General features: G+C 41.5%; 1 protein-coding gene across 2 annotated transcripts in view; it reads left to right on the top strand.

The window, feature by feature from the left end:
• LOC139268039 (dihydropyrimidine dehydrogenase [NADP(+)]-like) overlaps positions 1-24,753 on the top strand; it is a 1,057,241-nt gene that overhangs the window by 537,606 nt on the left and 494,882 nt on the right. For both annotated transcript variants that reach the window (XM_070886024.1, XM_070886025.1), the window contains one exon: positions 17,677-17,887. In XM_070886024.1, coding sequence (XP_070742125.1) covers positions 17,677-17,887 — 211 coding nt within the window. The remainder of the gene's footprint in view (positions 1-17,676; positions 17,888-24,753) is intronic.

The following is a 24,753-nucleotide window of genomic DNA, read 5'->3' as shown; positions in this document are numbered from 1 at the left end:
TGGTTGATGAGGACCAGTTCAGTGATGGCCCGGCTTTGCAACCTGAGGAGGAACTGAATGGACTGTATTAGTTCCTGAGCAAGAGCCAGCCGATAGTCGTGAATGTGAAGCTGAATGGCGTGCCTGTATCAATGGAGCTGGACATGGGTGTGAATCAGTCGATAATGAGCAAAAGGACATTCGACAAACTGTGGGACACTAAGACTGCGAAACCGAAGCTGAGTCCAGTCAATGCCAGGTTGCGTACTTACACTAAGGAACTCATACCGGTGCTTGGCAATGCAGCAATCGAGGTGTCATATGACAGTGCGGTTCACGAGCTACCATTATGGATCATCCCAGGTAATGGTCCAACGCTGTTCGGCAGGAATTGGCTCGAGAAAATCAAGTTGAATTTGACTGATGTCAAGATGTTGTCCTCGGTGGATGATACTTCATGTGGAGAGGGATGGAGTATAAAAGCAGGGAGGTTCTGCTGCAACTGTACAGGGTATTGGTGAGGCCGCACCTGGAGTACAGCATGCAGTTTTGGTCACCTTACTTAAGGAAGGATATACTAGCTTTGGAGGGGGTACAGAGACGATTCACTAGGCTGATTCCGGAGATGAGGGGGTTACCTTATAGACACATAGAACACATAGAAAATAGGTGCAGGAGTAGGCCATTCGGCCCTTCGAGCCTGCACCACCATTCAATAAGATCATGACTGATCACTCACCTCAGTACCCCTTTCCTGCTTTCTCTCCATACCCCTTGATCCCTTTAGCCATAAGGGCCATATCTAACTCCCTCTTGAATACATCTAACGAACTGGCATCAAAAACTCTCTGCGGTAGAGAATTCCACAGTTTAACAACTCTCTGAGTGAAGAAGTTTCTCCTCATCTTGGTGCTAAATGGCTTACCCCTTATCCTTAGACTGTGACCCCTGGTTCTGGACTTCCCCAACATCGGGAACATTCATCCTGCATCTAACCTGTCCAATCCCGTCAGAATCTTATATGTTTCTATGAGATCCCCTCTCATTCTTCTAAATTCCAGTGAATACAGGCCCAGTTGATCCAGTCTCTCCTCATATGTCAGTCCTGCCATCCCGGGAATCAGTCTGGTGAACCTTCATTACACTCCCTCAATAGCAAGAATGTCCTTCCTCAGATTAGGAGACCAAAACTGAACACAATATTCCAGATGAGGCCTCACCAAGGCTCTGTACAACTGCAGTAAGACCTCTCTGCTCCTATACTCAAATCCCCTAGCTATGAAGGCTAACATGCCATTTGCCTTCTTCACCGCCTGCTGTACCTGCATACCAACTTTCAATGACTGATGTACCATGACACCCAGGTCTCGTTGCACCTCCCCTTTTCCTAATCTGCCATTATGCAGAAAATATTCTGCCTTCATGTTTTTGCCACCAAAGTGGATAACCTCACATTTATCCACATTATACTGCACCTGCCATGCATTTGCCCACTCACCTAACCTGTCCAAGTCACCCTGCAGTCTCTAAGCATTCTCCTCACAGCTCACACCGCCACCCAGCTTAGTGTCATCTGCAAACTTGGAGATATTACACTCAATTCCTTCATCTAAATCATTGATGTATATTGTAAATAGCTGGTGTCCCAGCACTGAGCCCTGCGGCACCCCACTAGTCACTGCCTGCCATTCTGAAAAGGACCCGTTTATTGCGACTCTCTGCTTCCTGTCTGCCAACTAGTTCTCTATCCACGTCAATACATTATCCCCAATACCATGTGCTTTAATTTTGCACACTAATCTCGTGTGGGACCTTGTCAAAAGCTATTTGAAAGTCCAAATACACCACATCCACTGGTACTCCCTTGTCCACTCTACTAGTTACATCCTCAAAAAATTCTGGAAGATTTGTCAAGCATGATTTCCCTTTCATAATTCCATGCTGACTTGGACCAATCCTGTCACTGCTTTCCAAATGCGCTGCTACTTCATCTTTAATAATTGATTCTAACATTTTCTCCACTACCGATGTTAGACTAACTGGTTTATAATGCCCCATTTTCTCTCCCCCTCCTTTTTTAAAAAGTGGTGTTACATTAGCTACCCTACAGTCCATAGGAACTGATCCAGAGTCAATAGACTGTTGGAAAATGATCATCAATGCATCCACTATTTCTAGGGCCACTTCCTTAAGTACTCTGGGATGCAGACCATCAGGCTCTGGGGATTTATTGGCCTTCAATCCCATCAATTTCCCCAACACAGTTTCCTGACTAATAAGGATTTCCTTCAGTTCCTCCTTTTCGCTAGACCCTCGGTCCCCTCGTATTTCCGGAAGGTGATTTGTGTCTTCCTTCGTGAAGACAGAACCAAAGTATTTGTTCAATTGGTCTGCCATTTCTTTGTTCCCCATTATAAATTCACTTGATTCTGACTGCAAGGGACCTACATTTGTCTTCACTAATCTTTTTCTCTTCACTTATCTATAGAAGCTTTTGCAGTCAGTTTTTATGTTCCCAGCAAACTTCCTCTCATACTCTATTTTCCCCCTCCTACTTAAACCCTTTGTCCTCCTCTGCTGAATTCTAAATTTCTCCCAGTCCTCAGGGTTGCTGCTTTTTCTAACCAATTTATATGCCTCTTGCTTGGATTTAACACTATCCTTAATTTCCCTTGTTAGCCATGATGATAGATTGAGTAGACTGGGTCTTTACTCATTGGAGTTCAGAAGGATGAGGGGTGATCTTATAGAAATATTTAAAATAATGAAAGGGATAGACAAGATAGAGGCAGAGAGGTTGTTTCCACTTGTCGGGGAGACTAGAACTAGGGGGCACAGCCTCAAAATACGGGGGAGCCAATTTAAAACTGAGTTGAGAAGGAATTTCTTCTCCCAGAGGGTTGTGAATCTGTGGAATTCTCTGCCCAAGGAAGCAGTTGAGTCTAGCTCATTGAATGTATTCAAATCACAGATAGATAGATTTTTAACCAATAAGGGAATTAAGGGTTATGGGGAGCGGGCGGGTAAGTGGAGCTGAGTCCACGGCCAGATCAACCATGATCTTGTTGAATGGCATAGCAGCCTCGAGGGGCTAGATGGCCTACTCCTGTTCCTAATTCTTATGTTCTATGTATGTATGCTCAAGTATTGAAAAAGTTTCCTTCTTTGTTTGAACTGGGCATTGGTAATTTTACAGGAGCCAAGGTGCAGATTCACCTGGACTCCAATGCAAGGTCTGTCGATCACAAAGCTCGGTCTGTTCCCTACATGATGAGGGAGAAGGTTGAAATTGAGCTTGACAGACTCGAGCGTGAAGGGATCATATCACCGGTCGAGTTTAACGAGTGGGCTAGTCCCATTGTTCCTGTGTTGAAGAGTGATGGCACTGTCAGGATTTGTGGAGACTACAAGGTTACGATTAACCGATTTTCAATTCAGGATCAGTATCCGTTAACGAGGGCTGATGACCTGTTCGTCATGCTAGCTGGTGGAAACTGGATCTGACGTCGGCCTATATAACCCAGGAGCTTGTCGACACTTCGAAGAAACTCACCTGCATCAACACCCATAAATGACTGTTCATCAACAACAGGTGTTCTTTTGGGATTCGTTCGGCTGCAGCCATATTTCAGAGGAATATGGAGAGTTTGCTGAAGTCCGTTCCTAGAACTGTCATGTTTCAAGATGACATTCTGGTCACAGGTCACGACACTACTGAACATCTGAACAATCTTGAAGAAGTCCTACAGCATCTGGACAAAGTGGGACTCAGGCTGAAATACTCGAAATGTGTATTCATGGCACCTGAAGTCGAATTCCTCAGGAGGAAGATTGCTGCTGATGGCATCAGACACACTGATTCGAAAACCAAGGCCATCAAAAATGCACCCAGGCCTCAGAATATGACAGAGCTGTGTTTGTTCCTTGGGCTACTCAACTACTTTGGTCATTTCTTACCCAGATTGAACACTTTACTAGAGCCACTGCATGCGTTACTAAGAAAAGGCGACAACTGGGTCTGGGGTGAGTCTCAAGATAGAGCCTTTGAGAAAGCCAAGAATCTGCTATGTTCAAACAAGTTGCTTGTTCATTATGATCCGTGTAAGCATCTTGCATTGGCCTGTGATGCTTCATCATATGGGGTTGGCTGCGTACTCCAACAAGCAAATGAATCGGGCAATCTGTTGCATATGCTTCGAGAAGTCTGTCTAAAGCGGAAAGGGCTTACAGTATGGTAGAGAAAGAAGCTTTGGCCTGTGTGCATGGGGAAAAAAAATGCACTAGTACTTGTTTAGTCTTCGTTTTGGACTAGAAACAGATCACAAGCCACTCATTTCATTGTTTGCGGTAAACAAAGGTATTAATACCAATTCATTGTCCCGCATTCAAAGGTTGGCATTGACATTGTCTGCCTATGATTACGTCATCTGTCATAGACCTGGTACTGAGAATTGTGCCGATGCACTGAGTCGTCTGCCCTTATCCACAACTGAGATGGAGGCGCCTCAACCTGCAGATCTACTGTTAGTAATGGATGCTTTTGAGAGTGAAGGAACCCCTGTCACTGCTCAACAAGTTAGGATCTGGACCAGCCATGACCCTATTTTATTGGTTGTGAGACGGTGTGTACTCAGTGGTGATAACTCTGCCATACCTAAGGAGATGCGTGAGGAGACCAAACCTTACAACCGTCGCAAGGAAGAGCTGTCCATTCAGTCAGACTGTTTACTGTGGGGTAATCGTGTAATCATGCCTAAGAAAGGTAGAGAAAAATTTGTACGTAAACGTCATAGCACTCATCCTGGTATTGTCATAATGAAGTCCATTACTTGGTCTCATGTATGGTGGCCTGGAATTGACTGTGATCTGGAATCATATGTGCATCAGTGCAATACTTGCATGCAGCTAAGTAAAGTGCCAGCAGAATCTCCACTGAGTCTTAGGTCGTGGCCATCCAAACCATGGTCGAGGATCCACATTGATTTTGAGGGCCGTTCCTCGGAAAGATGTTTTTTGTCGTAATAGATGTATAATCTAAGTGGATAGAGTGTGTTATTATGTCATCCAGCACGTCTACAGCTGCCATTGAGAGCCTTCGTATCATGTTTGCTACTCATGGTTTGCCTGACATTGTTGTGAGCGACAACGGATCTTGCGTCACAAGTTTTGAGTTCCAGGAGTTCATGAAACTCAATGGCATCAGACATGTGAGATCAGCTCCATTCAAGCCTGCTTCTAATGGTCAAGCAGAGCGTGCTGTTCAAATGATCAAGCAAACTATGAAATGTGTAACTCAGTGTTCACTGCAGAGACGGTTGTCATGTGTATTGCTCAGTTACAGGTCAAGACAACACACACTGACTGGGGTTCCTCCTGCAGAACTACTGATGAAGAGAAATCTCAAAACCAGGCTTTCTCTTGTTCATCCTGATTTGAATGATCATGTTGAAAACAGACGTCAAAGTCAGCAATGGTGTCATGATCGTGTTGCCATGTCATGTGACATCTCAGTCAACGATCCAGTTTATGTACTGAACTATGGTCAAGGTCCAAAATGGATCGCCGGCACTGTTACAGCCAATGAGGGTCACAGAGTGTTTATTGCCGTGCTCAAGAATGGGCAAACATGCAGGAAACACCTTGACCAGATTAAATTGCGGCACACGGATGAACTGGAACCGAGTGAGGAAGATGCAGTCAATGACCAACCAACCATTGTTCACTCATGAAAGGACTCTGTTGACATTACTGACTCTGAACCTTCAGTCTCTGATGTGGTCATGACCACTCCCATCAGATCGGCTACTCAGCCCTCAATCTCAACGGACTCAGAACGCTCGTCCAGAGCCAAAGTTGAACTGAGACGATCAACTCGTGAGAGGAAAGCCCCAGACCGTCTTAATTTATAAAAAAACTGTTGTTAAGATTTTAAAAGAGGGATGTTGTTATGTATTAATGCTTGGGGGTCACCAGACACCAGAGGGCGCCGCGGTCGGAGGTCATCGAGCTGTATGCAGGTGGCATGTGTGCTTGATCACCTATATATAAGCTGGGTGTCTTTGTCACGCTGGCACTCTTGGGCTGGAATAAAGGTGGATCAGGTTGCACCTGAGTGAGTTTACAGTAACCAGACTCTTGAGTCATTACACAGGGTTGACAGGGTAGAAGCAGGGAGGATGCTTCCTCTGGCTGGGCAGCCTAGAACTAGGGATCAGAGTCTCAGAATAAAGGTCGGCCATTTAGGACTGTGATGAGGAGAAATTTCTTCACTTCGAGGGTGGTGAATCTTTGGAATTTTCTACCGCAGAGGGTTGTTGAAGCTCAGTCTTTGAGTATATTCAAGACAGAGATCGATAGATTTTGGGATATTAAGGGAATCAAGGGATATGGGGATAGTACAGGAAAGTGGAGTTGAGGTTGAAGATCAGCCATGATCTTATTGAATGGCGGAGCAGGCTCGCCGGGTCAAACAGCCTACTCCTGCTCCGATTTCTTATGTTCTTAAGAACTGATCAGAGGCAAATGACTTGAGGCACAGTATTTTCAACAACTGGTCTGCATACAAAACTTTAGCTTTATATTTTAATCTGACAGCCATTTACCCAAGAGCTGCAATTTCCATTATTTACTCAGTGCAACACTGAATGATATTTAAACTAAAGAGTAATAAAATTAGTCTGTTGACAATATTATGAATCCCTATTATTGTCATTCCTGATTTATCAACCACAAAAGTGACAGATAACAATGAAAATACATAACTTACTAGGGCTGTCCATCTCACAGAGTGGAAGTTTTGGAAACAAATAAAGGAGGATTATGAATGTAATAAAAATTCTATAAAAATAATGAGTTTGTTTCTAATTCATTTTTGGGGGAGAAATTGGCCTCATTTATGCCCCCGTTAGCACCTCTGGGGGGCGATAACGAGGCGCTACCGGCTCTGCGACCGGGCGTGGCGAGAGTACCGACGCCGGTGAACTTGCCTTGCCAGTTAACGGTGGTAGTAAACCTGATCGCCACAATCTCCTGTGCCCTTGAGATCGTGATGTCATCTGGTGCGCAGCACCCCGGTACCACCCCGGATCCGATTTTCGGGTTCATCCCCTGCAGCTTCGACGGGTGTCAACACCGGCAGCTGCAGGAGGCATTGTCAGGGTGGCCGACTGGTTGGGGAGCGGTATTTAAGAGGGATTGCCGGTGAGGTAAGTGAAACATTTTTTATTGAGCCCTCGGGTCATTTTTTTGTAATATTTTCTTGTGCCGCGATTGATCAGCCCGTTGGAGTGTTTGGGGCTGATTGTCGGGATTGCGGGTACCATCGGTGAGCAGCGGATTACATTTATTGCGGAGCCTGCAGCAATAGCACTTCCCTTTAAGGGAGGGAACGAGCCTCTGATTCTGGCATCGCTGCACTGGACAATGTGCAGCGCTCTGCTGCTACTGCCCCTCTTGCCTGGTTTAGCGCTCCCAGGGAAGTGGTAGCACTTGATTTAGCGCTCCACTTCCCTCCTGGAGTGCAAAAACCGGAAGTTTGCATCTGCTAGACTTGGATAGCGCCCAGCGATACTTTTGCGCTCCTGCGAAAGTTATCACCCCAAAAGGGGCGCTACACAATGTCCAGCTCATGATCTCCTTTACACACTGTAGGTTGATTTTGAATTTGAAAAGCACGCAAGAGAAAGTGTGCACATTTACATTTCATGTCTGAATACGCTAGATAGTCAGAATAAATTTGTGCATGACTCTCCCTGTCTATGATGTATATATATTTGCTGCTGCCACCATTTTAGATTTTCTTGTTCTTTCGGCATCAATGACTGCCTGTGTATTGTGTAGTTGCCTGCAGAATTCAAACCTATAGTCGCTGAAATCTAGTTTTTGTTTGTGCTGTGAGTCTCACTGTGTTACTCCTGAGGTTTGAATCTTGTGTCACTGTACGGCAGTTCCTTTTGACCGATATTAGCTGCAGGAAACTGTTCACTGTCACTGGGATGATCACATTAAACATCGCCGGTTGGACCACGATTTTGTGGTCTGTTAATCCTGTCTGCATTTTCGAAGTATGCAAAAGAAATGGAAACTTCAGAAATTGAGTAAGATGGCTGCAACCAATTCATCACATCCTAAATTTTTTCCTTGGATTTCCTTCAGATATTAAGCGTAGCTACTGTGTACCGGAAAACCATGGCGAACTCAGTGATGGATAATATTAGCCAGAGCATCATTGCACTCCATAGAGTTCCATTGTGTTAAGCTCTTTGATCTTTTTCATTTCTATGGGGTCAGTATGTAATCCCGTATTTAGTATAGTTGGTCACGTGTAATGAAGTGTCTGTATTGGGTATGTATAGATCTGTAATATTATTTTATTGGATCACTCAGCTTTTATGGATGTTGCAAACCCTATTTTGAGCTTATCACTGAGATATATTCTTTAAGACATCACAAACACATCGAGTTTACAGGATGGCTCCATAATGTGACTTTTATTGTATTTACAGCAGCAGTTGCATTACCACAGTAGCCCACTAGGTGGAGCAGTAGTCCATCAGTACACTCACATCCATACTTATCCCTTTATTCTTACAAAAGTCGTGTTCTCTTTCTGGATTTGAACTGAAGTCTTTGAGATTCCGTACCCACTTCCTCCGCAAGATCAGTTTGTTTTCTCTTTCAGCCTTCAGGATTTCTATTTTCTCACTGAGTCTCTAATGAATACTTGAGGCTAGCTTTGATGGAAGGAATGAAAGCAGCGTCATTTCTAACTTTAGTTCATCAGAAGGAAAAGGACAACTGGACTTTCCATTCAGAACAGAAGCACCAGCTGAGAGTCCTTGCTTACGGGACTAGATTTGAGCAAAAAAAGTAGCAAGCACTAGAAGAGCTGTTTTTATACCAGATGGAATTAAATAGATCCTTGGTCTTTGCAATGTTTTCCGGCGTAAAACACAAAAGGAAAAGTGACCCAATCATGGCTAACAAAAGAAATTAAGGATAGTATTAGATCCAAAGAGGAGTTATACAAAGTTGCCAGAAAAAGTAGCAAGCCTGAGGATTGGGAGCAGTTTAGAATTCAGCAAAAAAGGACCAAGAGATTGATTAAGAGGAGAACAAAAGATTATGAGAATAAACTTGCAAGGAACATAAAAACCAACTGCAAAAGTTTCTACAAGTACGTAAAAAGAAAAAGATTAATGAAGACAAATGTAGGTTCTTTACAGGTAGAAACGGGAGAATTTGTAATGGGGAACAAGGAAATGGCAGAACAATTAAATAAATACTTCGGTTCTGTCTTTACGGAAGAGGACACAAATAACATCCCAGAAATGCTAGGGAACCAAGAGTCTAGTGAGCAAGAGGAATTAAAGGAAATGTTTATTAGTAAGAAAATAGTGCTGGAGAAACTAATGGGACTGAAGGCAGATAAATCCCCAGGGCCCGATGATCTGCATCCCAGAGTACTAAAATAGGTAGCTGTGGAAATAGTAGATGCATTGGTTGTCATCTTCCAAAATTCTATAGATTATGGAACAGTTCCTGCAGATTGGAGGGTGGCAAATGTAACCCCACTATTTAAAAAAGGAGGGAGAGAGAAAACGGGGAACTACAGACCGGTTAGCCTGATATCAGTAGTAGGGAAAATGCTGGAGTCTATTATAAAGGATGTGATAACGGCACACTTGGATAATATCAACGGGGTTAAACAAAGTCAACATGGATTTATGAAAGGAAAATCATGTTTGACAAACCTCCTAAAGTTTTTTGAGAATGTAACTGATAGAATAGATAAGGGAGAACCAGTGGATGTAGTTTATTTGGATTTTCAGAAGGCCTTTGATAAAGTCCCACATAAGAGGTTAGTGTGCAAAAATTAAAGCATATAGGATTGGGGGTAATGTATTGACATGGATTGAAAATTGGTTAATTGACAGGAAACAGATAATAGGAACAAATGGATCTTTTTCGGGGTGATGGGCAGTGACTAGTGGGGTACCACAGGGATCAGTGTTTGGGCCCCAGTTATTCACAATATATATAAATGATTTGGATGAGGGAACCAAATGTAATATTTCCAAGTTTGCTGATGACAAAAAACTAGGTGGGATTGTGAATTGTGAGGAGGATGCAAAGATTTAGATAGGTTGAGTGAGTGGGCAAACACATGGCAGATGCTGTATAACATGGATAAATGTGAAATTATCAACTTTGGTTGGAAAAACATAAGGACAAAGTATTATTTAAATGGCGATGGCTTGGGAAGTGTCGATGTACAGAGGGACCTGGGTGTCCTTGTACACCAGTCATTGAAAGCAAACATGCAGGTGCAGCAAGCAGTTAGGAAGGAAAATGTTATGTTGGCCATCATTGCAAGAGGATTTGAGTACAGGAGCAAGGATGTCTTACTATAGTTATACAGGGTTTTGGTGACACCGCACCTGGAGTATTGTGTACAGTTTTGGTCTCCTTACCTAAGAAAGGATATACTTGCCATAGAGGGAGTGCAGCGAACATTCACCAGACTGATTCCTGGGATGGCTGAACTGTCGTATGAGGAGAGATTGGGTCGACTAGGCTTGTATTCACTAGAGTTTAGAAGAATGAGAGAGGATCTCATTGAAACATATAAAAGTCTGACTGGGTTGGATAGACTGGAATGGGGAGGATGTTTCCCCAAGCTTGGAAGTCTAGAACAAGAGGTCACAGTCTCCGGATGCGGGGAAGGAAATTTGGGACCGAGATGAGGAGAAATTTTTTCACTCAGAGGGTGGTGAACCTGTGGAATTCACCATCACAGAGGGCTGTGGAGGCCAAGTCACTGAATATATTTAAGAGGGAGATAGATTTATTTCTAGAAACAAAAGGCGTCTAGAGGTATGAGGAAAAAGCAGGAATATGGTGTTGAGGTAGAGGATCAACAATGATTATATTGAATGGCGGTGCAGACTCGAAGGGCCGAATGGCCTACTACTGCTCCTATTTTTCTATGTTTCTATGTTTTCCTGGGGTGAGAGTATGGACATCCTCATGTAGCTATGTGATTGTAATGTCTGTGAGCTTGTAATGTTTGTAGCTCCACAATGTGGATGTGGACGTACTGCAACTACAGACTTAATAATTAAACAGAAACAGCAGTTCCGAAGGCTTCCGAGAGAGCTGCCTGCCATGTTAGAAAGCTGTGTGTGCTGTGCTCTATGAATATATCACATTTGGCGGCGAGATGGGCTTTTTCGGATGATTTACAGATGCAATTTTGTTGGTGAAGGATTCAGCCAGCCAACAGAGAGACTTTGGGAGCTTTTCTGTCTTTGGATAAAGCTACAAAATCCGAGGTAAAATACAGCACACTGTGTGAACAGCTAGAAATCAAAATGGCAGCACCCGCATGTGTAATGGGACATTTGGGTGAATATAGACACGACCGGGAACGTTTTAAAGCATATGTGGATCGGCTAGAAATTTATTTCACTGCAAACAATATAATTGAAGTTCAGGACAATGCAGTCCAGAATCAGGCAATATTGGAACGTAAGAGGGCGATTTTCTTATCGGAAGCTGGACCAAAATTGTTTGAAACCCTTGTAAATCTGCTTGTGCCTGACAAGCCAAAGAACACAATGCTTCAAGAGATTTTAATGAAGCTGGAGCAGCACTATAACCCTAAACCATTAGAAATTGCTGAAAGTTATTGTTTCGGTATAAGAAATCAAAAGGCTGATGAATATATCAGTGATTACATTGTAGCATTAAAAAAGCTATCTATTCACTGTAATTTTAGAAACTTTCAAAACTGAGCATTGCGGAACCGTTTTGTTTGTGGGGTGAAAAATGATGCGATCAGAAGAAAGTTATTGACGACGGATGACTTGACTTTTGAGCTTGCTTGTCGGACAGCGAGGTCGATGGGCATGGCCGATCAATATTCCCGAGAATTAAATAATAATTACGGTCATCAGTCAACCGAGGTGAATCGCCTGCAGATTCAAAGTAAAAGATGGTGGGGGCCCAAAGTCTCAGAAACTGGAAATTTTAACAGAACGTCGAAGTTGTGCTATAGGTGCCAGGAACAACACATTGCTCAAAGTTGTCCACATGTGAAGGCAGAGTGTTTCTTCTGCAGAAAGACTGGGCATTTTGCGAAGGTATGTCGACTGAAGGGTAAACCAGTTTTCAAAGCTATAAGTCCAGAGTTCAAAGCCAAGAGTAGAAATTCCCAGAGACTACATAGCATGGAAGAACAACAACAGGAAGTGGAGATGTTAGAGTTACACGTCATCAGGAGCACGAGGTTAACGGACAGCGATTCAGAAAATATCAAAATCCACATAGATGTTGCGGGATTCAAGATACCAATGGAAATCGACACAGGTGCATCCGTGAGTGTAGTACCAGAGTCATTATACTGCGACAAATTGCGTGATTTCCAACTGGAGAAATCCAAGATAGAGCTGCGAGGCTACTCGGGAGAGAAAATTCCTGTGGTAGGTCTTATCACCGTACCGGTGAAATATAAGGATCAATTTCAGAACTTGCCTCGAATAGTAGTGAAAGGAGACAAGACTGCCTTACTAGGTTGAGATCATTGGAGTGAGATTTTTCGTGTTGAAACGAGATTTGCATCAACGGATGATGTTATCAAGAAGTATCCGAAGGTGTTCTGTGAAACGGGCAGTCCAATCCAAGGCTTCAAGGCGAGTGTCAGGGTGCAGAAGGATGCTAGATCGGTTTACTACAAGCCACGTTCCGTACCATATGCACTCGAGGAGAAAGTTGAGCAAGAACTCAAAAGTCTAGAGACTGAGAACATTATTTGTAAGATAGATCGATGTAATTGGGCTACACCCATGTTATTGTACCTAAGTCCGATGGTGAGGTAATATTATGTGATGATTATAAAGTAACCGTAAACCAGGTTCTAGAGGGTAATGTCCCCAATACATTGCTGAATATAGAAGATTTGCTCACAATACTGACAGGTGGTCAGATCTTCTCAAAACTGGATCTTACAAATGCCTACTTACAGCTTGAACTAGATGAGGAGTCCAAGTCATGTTTGACTATAAATACTCATCGAGGCTTATATCAATTTAATAGGCTACCTTTTGGAGTGTCTTCCGCCCCTGCCATATTCCAAGGGGTGATTAACCAAATTTTGCAAGGTATTGAAGGGGTAGTATGTTATTTGGATGACATACTAATTTCAGCAACAAATAGGCAAATTCATAATAACATATTGAATGAAGTCCTCAAACAGCTAGAGAAACATAGAGTACGAGTGTCTGCTTGTAAGTGTGAGTTATTTCAAAACTCAGTGGAGTACTTAGGATACAGAGTAGACAAAGATGGTTTACATCCAACCGTGGGAAAATTGGATGCAATCAGAAATGCACCACTCCTAGGAATGTCACTGAATTTTGTTCATTTTTGGGTCTTTTGAACTATTATGGGAAATTCCTACCAAATTTGGTTACAGTATTACATCCACTGAATGAACTATTGAAAAAACAAGTCTATCGGAAGTGGTCAAAAGAATGCGATACAGCAGTCAAGGAGTGCAAAAGCAAATTGGTAGACAGCACCATGTTAGTTCACTGTAACATATCTAAGGAGATTTAGCTAGCATGTGATGCCTCTCCATATGGAGTTGGGTAAGTGATCGCTCATGTATCACGTAGTGGGGAGGAGAGACCAATTGCTTTTGCTTCACACACTCTCAGTGCCAGTGAGAGTAATTATGCGCAAATTGAAAGGGAAGCTTTGGCATTCATTTTTGGGGTCAAGAAGTTTCACAAATACTTGTATGGTCGTAAGTTTACCATCGTTGCAGACCGTGAGCCCCAAACAGCAATCCTCCATCCAAAGTCCCCAGTTCCAACATTAGCTGCAGCCGAATGCAGAGATGGGCTTTGATTTTGTCAGCATATATATATGATATTGAATACAAACGATCAGCTGATCACAGTAATGCTAATTCAATGTTTAGATTGCCTTCCCCATCACAAATTATATCCGATAGGGAAGAAGTGTTTTATTTTTCATATATTGATGAACTGCCAGTCACAGTTGAAGAGATTGGTAGAGCAACCAAACGTGACCCAGTGATGTCAAAGATGTATGATTATATTGCAAATGGATGGCCAAACCAGGTATCAGACAAAGATATTCATCCATTCTTCATTCGTAGGAATGAATTATCAGTCGATAAAGATTGTATCATGTGGGGTGCAAGAGTTATTATACCAAATAAATTCAGGTCCTAATTATTAGGAGAATTCCATGACCAGCACCAGGGAATGTGCTTGACCAAGGGTTTTGCACGCAGTTAGTTATGGTGGCCAGGTCTTGATAAAGATACAGAGTACATCGTGAGTCAGTGTACGACATGTCAATTGGTAAGCAAGCAACCACCATCAGTACCATTACAGCCATGGAAATGGCCTCCCAGGGTGTGGCAAAGGCTACATATCGATTTTGCTGAGTTAGAAGGACAACAATTGTTCATTGTGATTGATAGCCATTTGAAGTGGGTTGAGGGGTTTCCAATGTGGAAAATAACAACAAGTAAAACATTAGACATTTTGCAAAGTTTATTTTCTTCATTAGGGCTCCCAGAAGAAATTATTTTGGATAACGGACCACAATTTTGTTCAGAAGAATTTGCACAGTTCACGAGCAAAAATGGTGTGAAACATACCAAGGTTCCACCATACCACCCTGCCTCAAATGGTGCAGCAGAGCGCAATGTACAAATTGTAAAACGTGCCCTCATAAAACAAATGTTAGATCCAAATCCAAAGAAACGACAGTTGTCATCGGATCACAAATTGGTTAATTTTTTGATTACATATTGTAATACTCCTCACACAACTACTGGTAGAGCACCAGCAGAGTTGTTTCTCAAACGACAGCCATGAACCAGATTCTCGTTGTTAAAACCAAATTTGGTACAGTCCATACAAGAGACACAATTAAGACAGAAAGAGAATCATGATAGAGGTAGAGTAAAAGAGAGAAGTGTGAAATTAAACCAGAAGGTGAGAGTGAAGAACCATCACCATAAATGGTTAAAGTGGTTACTAGGAAGAGTGGGGAAGATATGTGGTCCTCGCACATATTTGGAAAAGATGTTTGATAATGGACAGGTTAGGTTTGCTCATATTGATTATATTTTACCTACAGACAGGGAAGGAGTTGAAGTTGGGAATGGTTCAATCATTTCTGACTCATCAGATAGTTTTGATACACCAATAGCAAATCATAAATCCAATGTACTGGAAACAAATCCAAGAGAAAATCAGAATGTAAGTTTGTGTCCGAGTCAGGAAAACAAACAGCCTGAAGTTAGTGAGTTCAAATGAAAATCAAGGAAATTCCGTGGAGGAAAATGTTCCTCAGGATGAGCCTCGAATGAGTTTAGATTCGACACCATGTTTGGAAGGTTCTGTTCGAGAGCGAAGGTATCCTCTTCAAAACAGAAAACAAGTGGTTAAGTTAAATTTGTAAATATGGAAAAAAATAAGTCTATATCATGTTTTATATATAAATATGCAAGTTATGTATGATGTTGTTATAATAACTTCTTCATTAAGGAGGGAGAAGTGTAATGTCTGTGAGGTTGTAATGTTTGTAGCTCCGCACTGTGGATGTGGACGTTTTTTGTACTGCAACTACAGAGTTAATAATTAAACAGAAACAGCAGTTCCGAAGGCTTCCGAGAGAGCTGCCTGCCATATTAGAAAGCTGTGTGTGCTGTGCTCTGTGAATATATCACAGGGATGGAGTAATATCTCTCACCCACTTTGGTCATCAAGAGATGATCAAAACTAAGGCCTTCCTCAGAAACAAAGTGTGATTCCTAGTTATAGCCAATAAAATAGAAAAAGCTATTAAAAGATGTCTCTGCTGTCAGGTGACAACTGTTAACACATGACAGCACCACTCGACATATCAGATCTACCTGATTATCCATGGTATGGAGCTGGATTTTCAGTTTTGGTCATTTCGGGATTGCGCTAGGATATGGTTTGTGTTCCCACAAAATTCGCCAGCTGGGCCCTGAGTGTGGAGCGGAGTGCTAAGGGAGGCGTTGCACACCTCTTTTGGGGCGCTAGGCTGGCTGATCCACTGAAAATCCAGAGCTAAAGAGCCAGCCTCGGAGCGCACTAAGAGAGGCTTCTGTGAAAAAAGAATAGGCACAAAACACACAAAAAAAACATTCCCAATACCTTGACTACCCCACATTAGGATAAATCGCAAAAATAAAAATAAACGAAACAATCACACTTACCTCATTCATGACTTACTTCACTCACTGTCGCCGGAACAGCTCTCAGGCAGTCCCACTAGGGCGCATCACAGGGCGCTAGGGACTCAGCTTCAGTTCAAAATCGATGCGCCGTCAAAACTGCTGGCATTCCACATGGGCTCGACGCTCCCAGGCGGTGCTGCTCAGCGCCCTCGCAAAACCGCCAACTAATTTCCCGGCAGGGCGCTGCAAGCTGGCTGCCCACCCCTAAACCATTCCCGCTGCCATTGTCGCCCCTCCGGGGCGCTAAGAGGGGCAGCAGAAGATGGAAAGTCCAGCCCTATATGTTGATTTTTTAGGAACACTTCATTCAGAAAACCTATTCGGAGTGCTTGACAATATTTCCTAATTTCCAGCAGTTGAAGTAACCACATTTACAACTGCGAGAGCCACTGTTGCATGGATCTCCATTGTAGAATTGCAGAATTGCAGTAATGTGCAGAACAACTTGGATTTCACCACGATCAAATTGCACCACAATGGCCAGCCACGAGCTCTGAGGCTCAAAGATTCATGAAAGCAATCAAGAAATGTGTTCAGACTGTTCAGTTGGATACTTTATCTTGGCAGTAACAGTGTAGGCAATTCCTGTGTAAATGACTACCATCTATGCCTCACTGCACTATGGGTGAAGGACCTGCAACAACTATGCTCCATCACAAATTAAGAATCACAGCACCTCATGCTGTCACATCCAAGTAAAATGATAAGATTGTGAAGGAAAGTCACAATGCTTAGGCAGAAGTGAGTCATTATGCTGTTTGAAAATGCCATGCCAAACCTAGTGAAATCAAGTTTGGTGATTGTGCCCTTGTGAAAAAACTGATATAAACTATTTGCCTGTACTCTGATTTGCAGACTTATTTCAACTGCAACTACTCAAATGACCAGAAATGTATCCTTCAAGAATTATCATGCAAACTGAACACAACTAATTTTAGAGGTTCTAATTTTAGGCCAGTTGCCTATTTACAATCTCCCTTTCAGGAGATCCCAGTCATATCTAAATGGTGATTTTTCTTTAAAAGTTTGTATGTTACATTTTGGAAGGTCTTTTAGAAAATTGCAGTCTATTTTAAAGGAAGGAAGGGTTGGATGGCATGTACTTATCCAGACACTAGAGGGGGATCATGGGAGTTTTCCTTGTTGAACAACAATCATGCTGGCATCATATAGCTTGTAAGAATCTTCCCTACAAACAAGTGTTTAGAAAGTGAAACACAACAGGAAGAATAATAGTTGGCTCAGAACAAGTAACATTACATTTCTGTAAACTTAGGTTCTGCATGATGTCCATAATTTAGAATGCAATGGATATGTTCTACATCACACTCTAATATTACCACAAAGTCAAAGTTGTCCTGTTTCTTGCTCTTGTAATTGTCTATTAGATGGAACTAGCAAAAGAAGAGAGATGCGAGTTTTTCCCTTGCATGTCACCAAGAAGAATTATTCTGAAAGGTCAGCGCATTTCTGCAATTGAGTTTGTTCGTACGGAGCAGAATGATGCTGGGGATTGGATTGAAGATGAAGACCAAATTATTCGTTTAAAAGCAAATGTTGTCATCAGTGCATTTGGTTCCATTCTCCGCAATTCTTCAGGTAAGCAATTATAAACTACTGTACTTGTTCTAAATTTATCTTGAGAAGCTTTGAAAAGGAGTATAACTTAATTGAGAGTTTTTTTTGTTCCCTTGAGGTATTATATTGTTAGCTTGTGTCAGTATCCACAATGTAACATTATTTGGTATTAGTTAAACTGTATTTTCTTATTTTGTGCCCTACCGAGCCATATTCTGTCACAGGTGACAGATCCCATACTGATTGAGAACTACTTGACCATGACTGAAATGAAAACAGAAAATGCTGGAAATACTCAGCAGGTCAGGCAGCATCTGTGGAGAGAGAAACAGAGTTAACGTTTCAGGTCGACGACCTTTCCTCAGAACATAACTGAGATGGTTCCTTTGGGAAACCATCTATATATATGGAGTGTAGATGGTGTGTACCATCTATAAGATGCACTGCAGCAACTCACCACAGCTTCTTCGGCAGCACCTCCCAAACCTGCGACCTCTACCACCTAGAAGGACAAGAGCAGCAGGCTGATAGGAACACCATCACCTCCAAGTTCCCCTCCAAGTAACACACCATCCTGACTTGGAAATATATCGCCATTCTTTCATCGTCGTTGGGTCAAAATCCTGGAACTCCCTCCCCAACAGCACTGTGGAGTACCTTCACCACAAGGACTGCAGCGGTTCAAGAAGGCGGCTCGCCACCTTCTCAGCGATGGGCAATAAATGTTGACCATGTCAGTGATGCTCACATTCCAGAATGAATTTAAAAAAATGTACTCCAACAGACAAACCATTTCCTAGCTCTTAAATTCAACAACACCAAATATTTTCCACAGAAGTTCCTAGTTCTATCATTTCTTTCATTGGCCTCAGCCTGGGCGAACTGTAGAAAGGACTTAGAATTTGTCACTAAATAAGAACCATTCATAAATCCCCTTTAACCAACTGAGGCCAGGGTTCTTGCATTAACCATTTACAATAGCTTGATATTTACACAAGGTGATTTGACGTACGTAATTTTTTAAGTAATGGAAGAATAAATATGCAGTAAAACAGTGAAACTGAAAGGAGCTTCAGAAATGGTACATGAATAAACTAGCTGCCTAGCAACATAGCTTCATTTGCCTATTATATTTACTTAGCACTGTAGAATTTTCTTAAGTGTACCGTAGTAATTGCACTGTTTCATTGAATAGTGTAGCTTAAGCGACAGCTCCATATTTCTGTAACCCTTTTTTCAAAAAATAAATCTGTGATTAGCTGCAAGTGATATTTGATTCTGAGGTTATGCTGGCACAATACATTCACTTACATGTGCCATATAACTGATTTTTTTTCATTCACGGAAAAATAGTCCAAATTCCCTGCAAAGTAGCATCATAAGCAAGGGTCAAATCACCTCAATGGAAATAATATTAAAGTCTTTTCATTTCAACCAACTATCCCTGCAGTGAGAGGGCAGTGATTTTTTTTATAGCATGTTCTGGGCTTTTTTCCAAGGATTAAGACTAATAAAAATTAGGAAAATCTTTAGAGGCTGGTTTATCACTTATAAAAATTAATTCTAAAAGCGTTGTTTGGGGCATTTTAATGAGAAAGTGCTTAGCATTGTTTTTTTTTTGCATTTTCCTTAACAACCTTCTGAATGATTGGGCACCATTCCCACGTGAATAGCTGTTCACAACATTGTTTTACTGCAGCTCTGCTTATCTTTATTTGCCAGGTTTCTCTAATGGGTGATGTGATGCTGATTATTGTGGTAAAGAAATGCCTGTGTCCTGATTGGTTGATTGACAATAATAAATCCATGATAATGTCACACTTCAGTGTAATAAAAAATCTAAATTACACAGCTGTGCCAAAAATTGCAATATGTAAAAGTACATACAGTGTTGACTCTTAAACATTGACTGTTAACCCTCTATTGCAGAGCTTATTTCATTTGTCTTTGAAGAGTCCCTAATCATAGAAGTAAATCATGACATTCTGGGGTTTAAGAAGATGAAAGGTGTAAAATTGCAGTAAAATCATCTGTACACTGTCAAAAAAAATACATTAATGAGCTGCTAAAGCTGAAATTACAGAGACTTCTGAAATTGGTTAAACATCACACCCATTAAACTGTTTACTGAAGCATTACAGATATACTGCAGATAATGAGCATGTCTGCTATTTAAACAAGTGCAAACTGAACACACATTACATGGATGCATAATTAGTTATGGCATTTTACATTGATAAGAATTTTAGCCTTTTATCCTTTTGATTTTCTCGCAATAACACATACAGGTAATAGTAATTTCAAAATGTCTTGTATAACTCGTAGAGTTGAATCCGAAGTTTTTCTTTCATTTATTTTCTGTTATTTTCTCCACTGTGTCCCTCTCTCTTACTTAATGTCTGCTGCCATGAATCCCCAACAAAACAGATTATGATCAAATAAGCAAGCTACAGATTCCCTGAGAGATGTATCATAAGGGCAGCCTCTGCATCAGTTAGTCGGAAGCATGGGGCCGATAATGCAGTTACAACGCAGTGGCATTCGGACTGCTGCTTCTTAAGCATTGCATGTGACTGCACATAAATGATAATACAAGGTTAGCTCATTTGAATATTTAAATGTTGCTCTTGGCACATTGTTCTTTACTTTAGGGTGAGAATTCCTACGCTAGCAGCATGCAAACGATTTAGATCTTTGGGGGGGAAAAGAAATTGGCTGAGCAAAATCAGCCTATTGAGGCTCAACAGACTTGAGTGGAAGGTAGGGCTATCTAAAAATAAAATTTAAGAACTTGTTCACTGCCCTTCTGGAAATGGGCATTGAGCAACTAGTGGCCTTTTCTGATAAGAACATAAGAACATAAGAAATAGGAGCAAGAGTAGGCCATTCGGCCCCTCATGCCTGCTCCGCCATTCAATAAAATTATGGCTGATCTGATCATGGACTCAGCTCCACTTCCCTGCCCGCTCCCCATAACCCTTTATTCCCTTATCATTCAAAAATCTGTCTATCTCCACCTTAAATATATTCGATGACCCAGCCTCCACAGCTCTCTGGGGCAGAGAACTGCATAGATTTACAATGCTCTGAGAAGAAATTTCTCTTCATCTCAGTTTTAAATGGGCAGCCCCTTATTCTGAGACTATGTCCCCTAGTTTTAGTTTCCCCTATGAGTGGAAATATCCTCTCTGCATCCAACTTATCGAGCCCCCTCATTTCAATACGATCACCTCTCATTCTTCTGAACTCCAATGTGTATAAGCCCAACTTACTCAACCTATCTTCATAAGTCAACCCTCTCATCTCCGGAATCAACCTAGTGAACCTTCTCTGAACTGCCTCCACTGCAAATATATCCTTCCTTAAATACGGAGACCAAAACTGTACACAGTATTCTAGGTGTGGCCTTACCAATACCCTGTACAGTTGTAGCAGGACTTCTCCGCTTTTATACTCTATCTCCCTTGCAATAAAGGCCAACAATCCATTTGCCTTCCTGATTACTTGCTGTACACCAGTCGTATTATTGGGAATAGGCATAATTTGCATCGCAAATTGGAACTTGAAGATCCTCAGGCTCCTGGTGCCCTAGAATCTATCCACCTACATTACTCTGCACCCAGTACATTGGGTACAAAGTAGATCTTAGCCCTCCATGTTCATTAATAAAAGACATCATCTTTGGGGCACTACAGTGCTTCAGGTACTGTTGGCCTTATTTCCATATGTCTGCTGGAAGGTAAATGCAGCTGAAGTAAACTGTTGCTATCCTAACCTCAGTAGGGGATAACAAATGCTCATGAAACTTGGTTTGGCAGATTGGAGTGGCAATCTTCACTGAGGCTATCCTATAACATTTGTCTAATTGCTGCTCTGAAGCCTTATTGACAGTTAATTTAAGTGTTTTCTAATGATTTAAAATGTTGTGCTGCATATATTTAAATTGCATTCTTATCCTGAGAGAGTACTGTTTTATTAGAGGTGCCACCATCTGGACATAAAAGATGTACGATCAAGACAGCATGTACTTGTTCCAGTTGCTGTAAATGATCCATGGCACTATTTCTAGAGGATCTCCTGGTACTGTGGTTATCAACCCTCACTCAATCTATTTTTACCAAAAAAAGATTATCTGCTTATTCATCTCATGTGCTGTCTGTGGGACCTTGCTGTGCCAAAATTGGCTGCTGTCTTTGTCTAGCAGTAGTTGTTGATTGATTATGAAGGGTTTGGGGATGATTTGTGGGTGTGATGAGTCAAGTTTTTGTTTCCTTCTCTTTAATGGAGCATTTTTTCCAACAAATTAATAAAATACAGTATAACAGTACTCACTTAAGCCTTATTTATTAATTGGCAGCTCGGTGCTGCCCACACTGCGCTATGTGTGCGCACTAGGTCCGTGCAGCAGAGCAGGTCTCCAGTCGTCCTGGTTAACCCTTGCCACTGGACCAAGACCTAGCTCTGTCAAGCCCGTGTGGTGGCTGGTGTTCAACGGTCACCACACGTTAAAACAATCCACGCACAGGCATCTTCCACTCCCTCAATTGGAGTTCAGGACTGGAACGTCGGGTCCTTCATTGAAACATCTGTGAACTCATGTGGAAGCAAGTCATCCTCGTTTGAGGGACCACCTATGATGATTTATTAATTACCTTTAATTAAGATCTATAGAGATTAAGGGTGCTGAAAGCAACTGGGGAGGAATTTTGCAAAGTACTGCTAAAGTAATGAAAAGATTCACTGGATACTGGAGAGCTTCTACAAGTTTAGAAATGTGCCAGCAGATGTGCCTGAACTGTAAAAGGGGACTCGGGTAGTAATGAAGCTGGGGTAGACGGATTGAGGGGGTTGAACTCCAGATTTGGCTGACTTAACCTATAATGAGTGACCTCTGTGAACAGCTCCACCTCTCTGCCTCCTCCTTCCAACATAACTCTGCCTATATGTCTAAGGAAATAGAACTGGCCTTCTTCTGTGCTGCAAATTTATATGATTCTATGATTCTACGTCAGAATACTCGGAGTCAGACACAAAGCGGGGAGCACTTGAAGATAAAAGTAAAAACAGACTCACTCACAGACAGGTGTTTAAATGGAAAGCTACAAGAACAAGCTATTGTAAGACTTAGAATGCAGGAGGGTAATGAGTTATTTTGATTAAGTTAAGCAAGACTGATGTGGGAAGCCTAGTGTGTTCATTATTTTGTATTATTAAAATTATTACAAGTTGCAGCTGAATTAAGGAGTCTGTTCGTAACTGTTACACTGTATGTTCACTTGCTGAGAAAGAACTCAACTCAATGTTTTGTACCTGACTTTGTCTTACCAAGTCTTTCCTTTGTCTGCCTTAAAAATGATTGTAGAGGTACATGAGTGAAAGACATGAATATCCAGTTCAGATCACAAGAGGGTACTATTGTTACACTTGTGGGTTACATTATCATATAGTTAGATATTGAACAGTGGAGATACACTCTTAAATGATAGGGGATCAAACCAATTACCAGAATAACCAATGCTGCTATAGCCAGACAAGACGCAAAGCTTGTAACAGTGCTGCTAAGGCAGTACATAAGTCGAGGGAGCAAGAAATATGTCTTATTCCAATTAATTTTTTCTAAGAATAGAATAGATTGCATTTCACATAGATGTGTATACTTAATACTGGTGAAGCATGCTCAGGGACAATTTCCAAGTGTTAGCAATGTTCCTATATTCTAATAACACCCAAAAATGGGAGTACCATGTGCACTAAATAAATCATCCATGGACGGAAGTTATCAGTATCTGAGTTAGATTTATGATGTTCGAAAGGGGTTTGCTAACCTACACCAAAAACACCAACTACTCATTTGCTGGAGGACTGTTCCAATTAAGTGGACCATGTTGAAAATTTTGATCACTAAAGAGGATGTGCACATGTTGCCTGTAAATCTACAAATGATCTTTCGTATCATCTAGGAGTCTTCTATCTAGTAATGTGCAGGTCAGTCAACCTATCAATTTCCTATCTATGATTGAGGTAAATATTGCTTCTCTCTCTTCCTCCTCACCTCTTTTCCGTCTATTTCTTTCAATCTTACTTTTGCATACTTATTTAACTTACTGTTGTCTTCAGTTCAAATGAAGAGTGCACACCCAAATGTCACCAGCTGTCTTATTTCTTTTCAGATGCTGATTGACCTAGTGTGTAATTCCAAGGTTGATCTTTTTGATCAACTGATACTTGGCCAAGTGTTCACTCTGGCTCTGATGATAAATTCTAGTAAAATTCCCATAACTGATAAGCTAACAGGTCTGTAGTTACCTGGTTCCTCCCTCCCTGTCTTGCTTCTTAATTAATGGGGTGACATTTACATACTTTCTGAATCTAGAGGTCTTTGGAAAATTATGACTAATGTATCTGCAATTTCCTCACTTTTTTAATACACTGGAGTTTGAAACTATCAAATCCTGGTGACTTATCTATCATAAGTCCCATTATTCTCTCCATTATCATATTTTACTTGTATTAAATACACTTTCACTTATTTTTAGGTTGCCTTGCACTGTTGATTACATGTCCTCTTTCTCCACTGTGAAAATAGATACAAAGTTCTGTTATTCTTTATTATCCATTATAGTCTAGCCTGCATTCATCTTTAATGAGCAACATTTCCTTTACTACTCACTTTCTGTTGATACACTTATAAAACCATTTACTATTAGCTTTTATTTCCCTGGCAAGTCCTTTTTCATATTTGTCTTTTGCGCCTTCTATAACTTTCTTTGTATCCCAATGTTGCTTTTCATAGCTCTCCCAGTCTGCCGGATTTCCACTTTTCTTGGCACTTGTGTAAGCCTTTTCCTTTAGCTGTTTATACTGTCTCTTACCTCAGTTGGTGACCA

The sequence above is a fragment of the Pristiophorus japonicus genome, chromosome 8 (assembly GCF_044704955.1).
Source record: "Pristiophorus japonicus isolate sPriJap1 chromosome 8, sPriJap1.hap1, whole genome shotgun sequence".
NCBI classification, from domain to species: domain Eukaryota; kingdom Metazoa; phylum Chordata; class Chondrichthyes; family Pristiophoridae; genus Pristiophorus; species Pristiophorus japonicus.
Note: the sequence above shows the minus strand (reverse complement) of the source record. Positions and strands in the feature narration are given on the sequence as shown.